At 27.1% G+C, this 13,625-nt stretch overlaps 1 protein-coding gene across 2 annotated transcripts in view; it reads left to right on the top strand.

Moving 5' to 3' along the window:
* LOC100201695 (mitochondrial glutamate carrier 1) overlaps nt 1-13,625 on the top strand; it is a 52,847-nt gene that overhangs the window by 13,744 nt on the left and 25,478 nt on the right. Inside the window, exons 2-7 of one of the 2 annotated variants that reach the window (XM_065812803.1) lie at nt 3,135-3,193; nt 4,881-5,027; nt 5,180-5,235; nt 5,544-5,637; nt 5,765-5,822; nt 5,922-5,979. In XM_065812803.1, coding sequence (XP_065668875.1) covers nt 3,135-3,193; nt 4,881-5,027; nt 5,180-5,235; nt 5,544-5,637; nt 5,765-5,822; nt 5,922-5,979 — 472 coding nt within the window. Of the gene's footprint in view, nt 1-3,134; nt 3,194-4,390; nt 4,778-4,880; nt 5,028-5,179; nt 5,236-5,543; nt 5,638-5,764; nt 5,823-5,921; nt 5,980-13,625 lie in introns of those variants that run through there. The other variant, XM_065812804.1, reaches the window with a different exon arrangement.

The raw sequence follows: 13,625 nt of genomic DNA, 5'->3' as shown, positions 1-13,625 counted from the left end.
AATTATTGTTTAAACAACTTAATTTGACTTAATCGAATAAAAGTTGACTTGAAAAATCAAATAACCGATTTAATCGACTATGGATATCCAACTAATCAACTAAAAGTCGATTTAGTCAATAAAATGGTTCACGACTAATACCAATCCTAATAATATACTGCGATAAGTACATGTTATAGATGTCAACACAATACATGTTTTTGAGGTACACATTCATCCAACTAATTACACAAACAAGTTAATAACTACTTATATAAAGAATAACTCTAGTAAAAATTGTATAATTATTATAATATAAATATATAATATAATAACTACTTATTAAAAAAATCCTACCTCACTTCTGATTATTTTTATACATCCTAGAGAATCAGAACTTACGTACTAACTCTCTATAGAACGAATAACTTCACTCCACCTCGGGTACTGTTTATAACATCACAGTCACATGACATATATAGTCAAGTTACATATCTTTACCTATTAGAATACAAATCTCTATAAAATTTAAAATTTTTTAAGCCACCTGTCGTAAAGTGTATATACAAGATATTTTTGCTAAAATGTTATCATTCTATTTAAATAATCTAGATTTTTTTAATAGTAACTGTATATATATTTTTTTGATAATTACTAGAATACACATTTAGCTCACATTATACCAATTTAAATGACTTTTAACTACTAGAATACACGTTTAACTCGCACTATACCAGTTTAAATGACTTTTAACTAGTTTTATACTAAATACTCATACTAGTAACACATGCCACTACAGTATGCATACACACATACGCTAGATTGACTATTTACATCACATGTACAGCTATAAGAAATTATTACAGTTTAAAAATCTCACCAACCTTCGTCATACAGCAAAAAATCACAACATTTACAGTCACTAATGTCAAAAAATCACTTGCGATTTTATGCAAGTTGTACTGAACTCCACTAGGTGTTCTCTGGTCTCAGTGTTAATGAAGAGATCTGTGACAACTGTCCTGATGGGATACCCTTAAAAAAGTTCTTTTGGGATAACACAAAAGGATACTCTAACAAAAAGATACCCTGGTGTACACCCAGAGTGGATCCTCTTGTGAAGTACCAGTCTCGAATAAGAGCTGGAGGTCTTCTTATGTTCCTACTGTACCATAGGGCACAAATCCATACAATCTGTGAGACATTCACATAACACATATATCTATAATGTATGTTTCTCTCGCTAATAATACAGACCACATGGTAACTACTTCACTGACACTTTCTCTGCATCTCATTTACTCTCAACACTAATAACATTTCATTAGCACAACAATTTTTTTGTAATTTATTTATTTAACCAAATTTTTAAAATTACAAATTTAATAATAATTTTACAAATCAGGTTAGGTGTTACTCATATTGTTAAAAACTAGTCAAAGGAGTGACACCTGAATAAAACAAACAAAATAAAATCAACAACAACAATATTTTATAAAATTATACAAAATATAAATTAACATAATTAAAAAAAAGAAACGAAGAAAATATAAAATATACCTAATAACCTTATTAATATAGTTAAAATAATATTTGATTATAATATATAACAACACAATATATAATAACAATGATAGAGTTTACGTAACAATAACAGTAATATATTAGAAAATAATATTAATAATAATAGTAATAAAAATAACAAAAAACAATAATAATAATAATAATAACGATTAAAATCAAGCAATAATAATATGACCGTTATAAGACTTCAGCATCAGATACGAAAAAACACGTAAAAAACGAAAACACAACACAAAAAAAACAATTATAAGTATAAAGTGTTTATAATGAATGAATGAAGTAATAATGAATGAACAATGTTGAAATAAAGAAAGTGTGCGAAAGAGAGAAAAAAATGAAAATTGAAAACATATCACGTGATAAAATAGTGTAAAATAAGTATCATTTTGTATAATAAATACGATATATATACACAAACTAAAAAAAAAAGTTACAATATTACGACATAGCAAAACGCAAAAAAAAAGAAAAAAAGAGACAAGAAAGGAATAATAAAAACAAACAATAACACAATACAACAAAGAATCTTCCTTACTTTTCCAATATAGTTTTATTATTTTAATAGGATATATTAGTTTGTTTTTTTTTGTTTTCTTTTATTTACATACTTGTATTTTTTTTCTTTTTTATTCGATTTTTAGTTTTTTTTTCTTATTTCCTTTAAACCTTTTTCTTTTACTTTCTTTTCTTTCAAATTTTTTTCATTTCCTTGTTATTCTTTACCTCTTTTTTTCTTGTTTTAATATTTACTTAATTCAATCATTCAATTTCTTTCATATTATCATATTATTTTTCCTTTTTAAAAACTTTATTTGAACCGTTGAAATAAGCGCCCGCCATTTGCGATTTCATTGCAAAGACAATTAATGTGTGTTTAATTGTGTGGGGATTAATATTTGTCTTCTGGGTCTTCTCAGCTTTCATGTATCTTTGTGCTGCCTTAACGTGTCTTCTTATTGATATTTGATATTTTATTTAAAAGCTCAACTTCGGATGATTTGACGTAAAAAATGGTCAATTTTTGAACTAACACGACTAGAAACTCTTTTTTGGCTGCTGATAGAAGACTCTTAGTTTAAACAGCTTTAAAAAAATTTACTACTTCCTTAATTGCTTCTAGGTTGGTAACCACTTTATCAAGAGCCAAATCTAAAGATACTGCTGTACAAGATCAACTTCCTCAAGTACAGCTGCCTAAAAGTACAGGTAGCTTAAAAATGTAATATCACAGACAGCAAGTAAAAGACCTTAAGCTGAACCTCTAGTTTCCGTAATTTTAAGAGGATCATATTGAGCTTCAATTGCCGCCACACATTCATCAAACTTATGTTTCACCGGTTTAAAAGCAGCAAGATGTGCACCCCAGCATGTTATTGATAACTTTTGACCAAGATTGCTGTGCATTCAATTTAAATATCCTATCGATGGGTAAAAGTAGCAAAGAAAAAATATATTCTTTCAAAAGTTTAAAAAATTTTACATACTAAACATTTTCAGCAAAAGAGTGCTGATAACACAAGTTAAGCGAATAGTCTACACATCCATTAAAAATAACTTTTTTTTCTTTTTAGAGTGGCCTGAACACTTCTATGGATTCAAGATATTGTGGCAGCATTATCATAACCTCCAGGTATGCACATCATTATGTCAAGTCTATCACTTTCTATATTTTTTAAATGGGAGAAGCTTATCAACTTTTTTCCCCTTTAAAAGGCAAAGAATCACCTTCTTATGGGAGTGTCGGGGTTATTCCACCCCCTCCCCTAAGAAGGTGATTTTCAAGTAATAGTCTGTTTTTTTTGACGAATATAGTCGGGTATTTGACACAATTCAGTCGGTTTAATTTTAGTTTTGGGGACCTTATTTATTATCTAGGAAACAGTCGGTACTTTTTAGAATCCCCCCCCCCCTCATTTTATTCGTAGAATCGTCTCTGTTCATCATCACATTTACATTGTTATGGCAATAACTATTTTACCATCAACTTCTGTTTCAAATTTATCCACTGCTATTTCATGTGTTTCTGTAACACTTACGGACTTATTTGCTCTATTGAAAAATTCTCACAGCTAGCATTGAATCACTGCTAGAATCAGTATCAATTGTAGCTTGAGGAACAACGTTCTTTGAAGGGCCTTGGTCATCACTTGGTCTCGTAACATATTGAAGAAAGGATCTAGATAGTGATTTTAGTGGTTCACGTATTATCTTTTTTACTTTTCACTCTTCACATCCACTAGGCATGATAGAATATTCTTAAATAATAAATTATCATAAGCAAAATTTCCAAAGCATAGCATAGCTCCTTCATTTCAATTTCATAATTCGAATTATACTATCAAAAGTGTGACTAAACTAATTTAAAACGAAATCGTGTTTCGGTCATTGAATTCAATGTCCAAATCTAGGAGGAAAGTTCAAACAGAAGTTTAAACATTTTTTTCAAAGTTAAATATATGATTTAAAATTTTTAAATGTTTCATCTATCGTTTAAAAATTTTATCGTTGAAATTTTAAATGTTTTATCTAATAGTTTGAAAACAATTTTTTTAATTAAATTTTATTGTAAGCACGAGTTAACTACAATTTAGACAAATAGAATTTACAATTCATAATCCGTAGTTTCATAACTGTACGCGTGCTTACACCAAAATTTAATGTTAAAGTCCTTTTTAATAGATAAAACTTTGAAATATGAATATATTCTTAATATTCTTATATATTCAAAAAGCATCCTACTTCTAACGGACGTCTGTGCAATTTTTATAAACTGCGATATAAATAAGTAAATAATACCTATTCAATTCACATCAAAAGCAGATTTAATAGAAGTCGTTAAATTTAGAATTTTCTCAGAGGCACCTCCTAAAAGAAAAATTTTTTTTTGGGCGATTAACTTTTGTATCTAATGAAAACTTATTTTCATTATTTAAAAAGATAAGGAAATAAAAAGGATTTATTTTTACCTGTATTAAAAAAATCAAAGCTGTTGCTATTGTAAAGTCTTTTGCTTGTTTTAGTTAAAGAAAATAAAAAGTGTATGTATTTTATTTAGACGTCCACACCATATGTGACATCTATTTTGTATATACAAACATTTGTCTACAGTTTATTTAAGTTTACTAAGCTTCGTAATTATTAAATTATACCTAAATAAGTATTCAATTAATACATAGTGTAGAATCTAAAAAAAAATGACTGAGAGAAAACCAAGGTATATTTGCTTGCTTTTTTTTGTAATTATGTATTAGTGAATTTTTTTTTAGTTTAAAGTTCGTAAAAAAATTTTTTTGAGTTTTTTTATTATCATTTTTAAGCTTTCCTGCAAAGTTAGTAAATGGAGCGATCGCTGGAATGATTGGCACATGTTGTGTTTTCCCACTTGATCTTGCAAAAACAAGACTTCAAAATCAACGAACAGTATCAAAAGTAGGAGAGAGAGTTGTAAAACAATATAACAATGTGTATGGATAAAAATATACTTTTTAAAATCTAATTCTAGCATTATATTTTAAAAAGTATATTTCATATTGTCTTTTATAAATTTTATAAAAAATTATAAACAAAAATTGCAAAAAAATGTTGGTGTCAATGAAAATATTTTTGTATCTTTTAGTTTTCATTGTATGTATAAAGTTGCACAAGTTGAAGGGTTTAGAGGCTTGTACAAAGGTATTGTAAATTTTTACAAATGTTCTATTTTATCATAATGTGAAATGCTTTAAATTATTACATTTAATATATTATTATAATATATTATTATACATTTTACATAATTTAATTTATAATTTTAACATATTGCACATACATTCATTTAAAAAAAAATAGTTTAATGTTTTCGAAAATATGTAACTTGAATATAAAATGTTTGTTTTTCTAAAATTTATTAACTATTTTTTGTATTAAACAAACAAATCTTTTCTGCAAATTCTAATCTTTTTAATTTTATTTTTATAATTTTGTTTAAAAAATTTGTATAGGGCTTCTTGTAAATTTGTTGCTTGTTAATCCTGAAAAAGCTATCAAACTTGCTGTTAATGATCAAGCCAGACAGTATTTGGGATCAAGTCATGGGTAATTTTTTTTTTAAACTTTTATAAATGTATTTGATTATTTTGTTTCTTCCAAAACTTTTTAGTTTATATAGAATTTTTTTTTTAAGAAAAAGGATTGTTTTAATTGCAGTTCTTTTTTAATACAGAGGATTTTTGCCATTGCATTATGAAATGTTGGCTGGAGGGTTTGCAGGCTTTTGTCAAGTATTTATTATATTTTATAAATTGCTTTAAATATTTTTACTATGTATTTTAGCAAAATATAAATAGTTTTAGATTTAACTGAAAATAGATTGGTTTTAGGTTGTCATAACTACACCAATGGAGTTCCTTAAAATTCAAATGCAAATTGCAGGGGGAAGTAAGTTTACTTTTATTTTTTATAATATTTTAACAAAACTTTTTATTGCTCATTATATAAAAAAAAAAATACCAATGCACAAAATGCCAATAGATGAACAAAACAAAAAAAATCCATGTCTGTTAAATCACAATATATCAAATTATATTTTAAACAGTTAAAATATAATTTGATATATTGTGGACCTCAAAAATATTTGAATTTAATTTAAATAAAATCTCAATAAAAAATCCTTTCAAAAAAAGTTTTGCAACAAAAAAAAAAAAAAAAAAAGAAAGAAAATGAGAAAATGTAATTTTTTACCAAGCAAAAGTGTAGAATAAATTTTGGGGATATTGATTATATGTTTTTATTAACTTATCAACTTATCAAATAGTTGTGAATATGTAAAATTTATAAAGAAAAAAAATTTAAACCAGTTTTGAATATAATTTTTGGTAGCAAGTGTACTTTTTTAGAAACTTTGTTTGAAAGGACAACAAGGAAAAGTTGGTGCTCTATTTTGCCCTTTTCTCTTACGCATATTTTGAAGGCTATATATTTTTTTATACTTATAATAATTTTAAATTATTTATTTCAGTGATGAAACTAGGGGGGATGGAGGATGTATCCTCCCCACCAGAATATCTGAAAGTCCTAAAATATCTTAGAAATTGAGGATTTTTTTTTTTTAATTTTAGGAGACAATTGTAGTACAAAATACAAAAATATTTCATCATCTTATATATATATATATATATATATATATATATATATATATATATATATATATATATATATATATATATATATATATATACATATATATATATATTTTTTTATTTATTTAATCGGCAAACTGATATATGCAAGTAGTTGCAATCTTTTTAAATATGGCAGAAGAAGAATTGCTGTGTGATCAACTTTCAAGCATTAGTTGATCATACAGCAATATGCCTAATACAGTTGCAAAAACAAGTTATTTGTTTCATAAATGATCTTAAAAGACTAACATTAAATTCTAAAGATGAGTTCGATGGATCAACTAATCAAAGCATTTATACTCAGGTAACAGTTCAGAAAGAAAGCAAAAATCTTTTAAAAGAAGCTAGTTTATTTATTTCTTGTTTTGTTCCACTTTAGTTGTCTGGATACATTAACGACAAAAAAAAATTATAGAGTCTACTCCATATTTATCATCAACTCAATATTGCGGATCAATAAGATTCTCATTTTAAAAAGATGAAGTTTTGGAACAAGAGAATCAATTCGATTAAAAATTTGTGAAAACTTAACGAAACTTCATATATACTGAAACAAAAAATGGTGGATTGCAAAGTTGCTTCAGCATTATCTACAGCAACTAGATCTTGTTAGTGTTGTTCAGTTTGTGGATGCAATTTAACAAAAATGAATGATCTTAATGCAGCTGAAAATGTGCCATTGATAGAGATGAGTCTCCTTTAGCATTTTAACTCTCCATGCTTGGACTAAAAACATGTATTTTCTTCTTAAAATTAAATTGATGTTCAAAAAGTGGGCTACTAGGACACCATCTGAAAAGAAAATTATTAAAACAATGAAAACAGAAAATTCAAATAAGGTTTCAAATAAGTTAAGCTGGTACGTCTGGTGGCTCTTGTTCATTAAATAATGGAAACACTGCTAGAAGATTTTTTTAGAATACATAAATGTTTGTAAATTGCAGTTGCATAGTTTTGATTTTAGTTGGTATTCAAGATATTGTTTACTTTATTACTATTTATTATTCACGTAATTAGATAAAGCATGTTATACAAATAAATGTTTTTTGTGAATATACAAACTTATTTGCATTCCTACATACACTTTATAAAGTATTCTTTAGCTCTAATTGTATGAAATCTTGTTAATTTTATTTGGTTGCTAAGGACAATCGAATTACATCAATATAATTAATTAAAATTAAATCCTATAAATCCTTAGAGTAAAGATTTTGTTCAAAGTTTTTTATTTCATTTTTTAAAAAAAATTTGAATTAAGTAAAAGTTTCAAAAAAAATTTGTTTATTTGCTCTGGAATAAAGGTATCCATAGCAACCAAATAAACAATCTAATGGTACCATTATATTTGTAGTAGGAAATATACTAAATCTGGTAATTATAGGGAAAATCTGATAAATGTTTTAAAAGTTTTTTTTTATCCAGATTTGGGTCCTCTGCAATGTATACAATTATTACAAATGTGAATAAAAAATGTACTAGCATGGAATTTTTTTCCCATTGTACTCTTTTCAAAAATTATTTAGCAATAATGTTTTTGTTGTTATTTAGTGAAGTTCACATTACTTTATGCATTGACTATTATTATTTTATTTCAATTTTAATGCCCATGTCCACATTTGAGCAGTTTGGTTTCTATAATGCCATTTTCTTATTTAGTATGACATTCTAAAAAAGTTAATATTTTATAACCAGATGCCCTTCTAGTGTTAACCTGTTTTGTAGATCAGAACTTTTATTGTGATACTATCACTAGTAGGATTATCATCTAAGTTTATGAGCTTCTTCTAACTTTATAAATTGAAATTTTTATATAAAGTTGCTTTTAATACAGCTAATGAGCTACACCTACCCCATTGAAACATAATAGTGATGCAAATAATGTAGCAGTTGTTTTTAATTAACTTAACTACAGTTTGACAGGTGAATTATATTTTCAAATTTGTATTTGAGTAGTTTTTAATTGATTAAAATATGATTTAGCATCTTGTTTTACCACAAATTTAATTTGTTATATTTATGATATTTTTTTACAATCAAGTGGTAAATTATAAATTTACTACTTTGAATTAACTGAAATAGAAAATTATTTTTTGCAAAAAATTTGTCAATTATTTTGGAATATCAATAGATAAACAACCCATTTTGGAAGTCTCACATTACCAACTCATTTGAAAAAAGGTGGTTGTCATAGTTTGCAGTGATTACACCCCAAATTATAATCGTTGGACATTGCTTCTGGACAGAAGGTGCTATGTATCAGGGATTGAATCATGAGCTTCGTGACTGGTGAAGATCACCTTTGTGTGCTGCAAATTGCTTGACTTGTGCTTGGTCTGAGAAGATGACATGTTGCCACATTTTAACAGTCAATTCCCTGTGTTCTTTACAAAATATCATTCAATCTTGAATTCTTTGTTGAGACAGATGTGGCTGTAATGCAGCAAGGTACAATCAAAGATTAAAATCCTTGGTAAGGCTGCTTTGAACTTGTATGGACACATTTATCTAAGAGGCAGTTGAGTAAGAATTTGTATCATGCCACTTTTTAAAGTTGTAATTCTTCTACAAAATTTGCTGAGAAAAAAAAATCTTTTATACTGTGTATGCCTCAACTGTATCTGCTGAAATCAATGTATCTGCTGAAAGCCCTAGAGATCGTTAATTTAGTATGACATTTTCAGTGGTGTTTTATTCGCAACTAAATATGTTTTTTGTTTTATATACAGCAGTGCAGCATTACAATTCTCCAGCGGTTTAGGGCTAGTTCACTCGACTACTGAAAATACTGACTCAGCCACTGAAATTACTAAAAAAAATTTCAGTCTATTGCTTTGTAGTGTGATCAAACACTAGTTATAACTCAAACTAGACAAATAAACTTTTTGCTTTAAAAGCTTTTATATAAAGTAAATATTTTACTGAACCCAATAAAAAGAAAGGCTGCATTAAACGTTTAATGATCTCAAACTTTTGAGATCATTAAACAATTTAAAGCAAAGTTAAATAGTTGTTTGGCTTAAATTCTTATTATATCAAGCAATGTTTTTCCCGCCTATCAGGAGCTCGTTTAAAAAACTTTCACTTTGTTTATATAAAATTATTAACAATGAATTAACTTTAAAACTAAAGTTAGAAAAAATCTAATTTTTTCAAACTGCGTTTATTCCACCTATTCCTCTTGTGAAGCCATGATTGTTTTTTACGGCTCTGGCTTGGCTCCTAGTTATTGTGTACAATTTATGCAACTAAAATTACATTAGGGCTAGGAGAAAACTAGAGAATTTCAAAAACCGGTTTTCGGTTTTTTTAAGTTGTAAAACCGGTTAACTGGTTTTACACTGGTTTTTGTATTACAAAAACGAACTTTTATTATTGATCTAAAAATCCAACGTAACCTACTGAAATTTTTAACTGGAATTGGATTTGTTACCTGAAGAGAACAAAAAAAAAGTCTAAGAAAACAAAATTTAGCAAGATCATTTTTTTAACAATAAGAATAGTTTAAAGTGCAGTGCAAAAAGCGCACATAATAAAGCAACTGTCACTTAAAAATCATTTTTTTTAATAAAGTAATATTTTAGGAAGACTAGTGCATCCAACAGATCAAATTTCATTGAAGAATGTAATTTTGTACAGAAATTTCCTGGCGATTGAAAAAACTCTCTCGATTTCTGTTGATGTAGGTTGTATCTATTCCAGAGCATTTAATAAGTTTTGGACAGTTGTCAATTTTATCTTAGTGACACTTAACATTTTTCGTTCATTTTGAAAGGATGAAACAAAACTGTCTTTATTTGCCTTTCCACATGCTTTTGGAACCTGCAACACTTCAGATATTGATTTCTGCAATGCTGCACTAAAGATGGCGATCCTGATGCTGTTGTTATCAGCTCAACTTGATTTTTGTTCATATCCTCATTTATAGTTGGTTGTAAATCTGGATCATTAAATAATCTTTCAGCTAATATTGTTGCCAAGGACAATGCAGCCACCTTAGGCGAGTATGGAAATTCCGCCTACTCTGTTTTTGGAAAATTTCCACTTTGTAGGAATTTATGCAATGTAATTAATTCTTTATTTTGCCTTTCTGAATTTCTTATTTTCAAATAATTATAAAATTTATTTCCCAAACTTGTACAGTTTTGTCTCATTTGAGTAAATAAAAATGTCAGTACTCCTTCTGCAGCGAGTAAAGTTGATCTGGTTTTGCTCAGTTCTTTTACTGCCAATTCTGTTGGCTTTAATATTTGAATCAAATTTAACAAGATAGAAAAATCCTTTTCATTGTATAAATCTTCATGCCCTATTTCTTCCAGTGCGTTTTTTATGCAACCTTTAATTTGCACAAATCTTTCCATCATAGGTTTAAGTGAGTTCATCTGGTAAGTGAAAGTTTTTTGCCATTTATCTCTTCAACATATCGTTGCAATAGGTCGTTTCTTACTGGGGATCTTCTGAAAAATCTGATAATCTTTATTGAGTTTTGTAATACATCATTAATGTTTGCATCTTCTAAATTGTATTCAATTTCATTATTACTGACAATATCTATATCTAAATTATGATCTCCAGAAAAAGAGTAAAACTGATTTTCAGTTTCCTCATCAGAATCTGAACTGTCAGAATCTGATATTTTATCAACTGGCTTATCAACTACAGATACTATTTTGTAAAAAGTGTCTAAAACAGCTTTGTAATAAATTCTGCAATAGCACTTAAATATATCATGGCATGAATAGAAAAGCCATCATACGTTGCACATTTGGCCAATAATTCTTCCATTGACGTTCTATGTATGAATTTTAACATACTTGTTTTTGCTTTTTTCTGTGTGGCTGAGTTGAATTAGGCTCTTCATTTTTATTAATTTCAATCTTATGTTTTGCTCGAAGATGGTTTGCCAAATTTTATGTACTCCCACCTGCACATTTTAAAACTGAATGGTATATTGTACATTTTGCCATATTTGGTGTTTCTTTTTGAAATGTTTGCCATACTACAGATCTTTTGCTGTTCATAGTTTGGCTAAAATAAAAAACTTAATTTTTGTCATTAATCATTAAACATGAAATTTATCAATGTACAATAATATTTTATTACTTTTGTAAAATCAAGACGACTATATTTCTATTACAGTTATATATTTCTCTCTGTCTCTCTCTGTTTTGTACAATTCATATAGGTTTTCCAAATTCTCTATGGCATAATTTCTTTTGCAATTGTCGTGACATAAGTACAATGAATTATACAATAAATTATAAACAATAGCTTATTTTAACTAATTTAAAGATTCTCAACTGAAAATTTTTTATCTATTATTTTTATTATATTGCAGCTTATGAATGTGGTCTGTTTACAATAGAATATTGTACAAACATGCTACAATTTATAATATTTAAAGTAATACAAAAGTCAGCATTTCTTAACATTACAAAAACAAATTTGTTAACAACAAATTTGCTTTTCTTATTTCATTATTTTTAATTTGAGATTGTTATCACAATTTACATAAGAAAAATTGTCAAAAAGAAAAGTAGACAAAATACTTCAAGTAAGTAGTGCTGATATTTGTTGGGTTGTTTTGTTTTGAATATTATAAATATTATAAAATTTAAACATTTTTAAAATATTTTGTATATCTGTAATATATTGATAATTGGTAAAAAAAAAAAAAAAATAGAAGTAAATAAAAGTAAATGCGTTATCGAAGTACTTTTTAAAATTCAATATACTCACAATATTTGTATTTTCAATATTAATTCAATATACTCACAATATTTGTATTTTCAATATTAATTGATAACTTCTCAATAAAAGAAATTTGTGGTAAATCTGTTAATAACTTAATACCAGTAGAAAATTGAAAGTATTTATCAAAATGTTTAATTAACAATCAGTTTTGCTGTTTTTTTCTTCTAAAAAAAACGGTTTCCGTTTCTGGAAAATTGAATAAAAAAACCGGTTTACCGGTTATGGTTTCCACCGGTTTCCAAGCCTTAAAATAATTTAAAAAGATAAATATTTTTTTAAGACTGAAGGAGAAGACAATTAGTGTACTACTATTTAAATTTTCTGGTTTTAACAAGACTATTTTATTTCTAGCCTAAAACAAAAGCTTAAAAAAAATGCATATTTGTAAAAGAAACATCAATTCATCAATAAAATCTAAAGTCATATGGTTCCTTTTGGTGTGATGTAAGAAGTTTTAATACAATAAACACCTGTTCAATGCTAAGTTGAGCAATCAAGTTTGATGCCGGTTCTTGTCGACAGTTTGATGCTGAGATTGTTAAGAAAGGAAGCGTGAACTTTCTAATTAAATGCTCTTACGCGGTGCTCTGTGATAAGACTGTTAAAAAATTTACTTTAATAACCAAAAAAATTTGAGTCATTGGAAGTGTTGTAGTTTCCATGCTGCTTGGAGAAAAGAAAAGTTTTATTTCCTTTAAAGTTGTTTTGAAAGTTGTTGCATTTTCTCACCAGATTTTGCCAAAATTTGGCAAACTTCAAACTATATTTTTGAATTCTTTTTGTTCTATTCCCATATTTTGGATAGCCGCCTGAATATTTTTTTGAGGTTTTTACCTCATTCGTACTGAAGATAAAAAAAAAATCCTTAATGTTACATAAGTTATGTTGCAGTTTCCAATATTTTAAAAGTAAAAGTAAAAAAATTAATTATAAAACAATAATGATTAAAAATTTTTTTAAGAGCTGAGAGCCGCAAGATTTTGCGGCTCCAGCTCTGGCTTTGGCCCCAACAAAAAATAGCAGCTCTGCAACTCTAGCTCAGCTTCACAACCTTGATTTTACCAAAAAACATAATGTATTTTTTGTCATTATGTATTTTTGTTTATTCAATAAAATTTTCGCGCTTTTTCATACTGTAAACTCTTTTATAGC

This window comes from Hydra vulgaris, chromosome 12 (genome assembly GCF_038396675.1).
Source record: "Hydra vulgaris chromosome 12, alternate assembly HydraT2T_AEP".
NCBI lineage: Eukaryota > Metazoa > Cnidaria > Hydrozoa > Anthoathecata > Hydridae > Hydra > Hydra vulgaris.
This window is presented reverse-complemented; position numbering and strand designations above follow the sequence as displayed.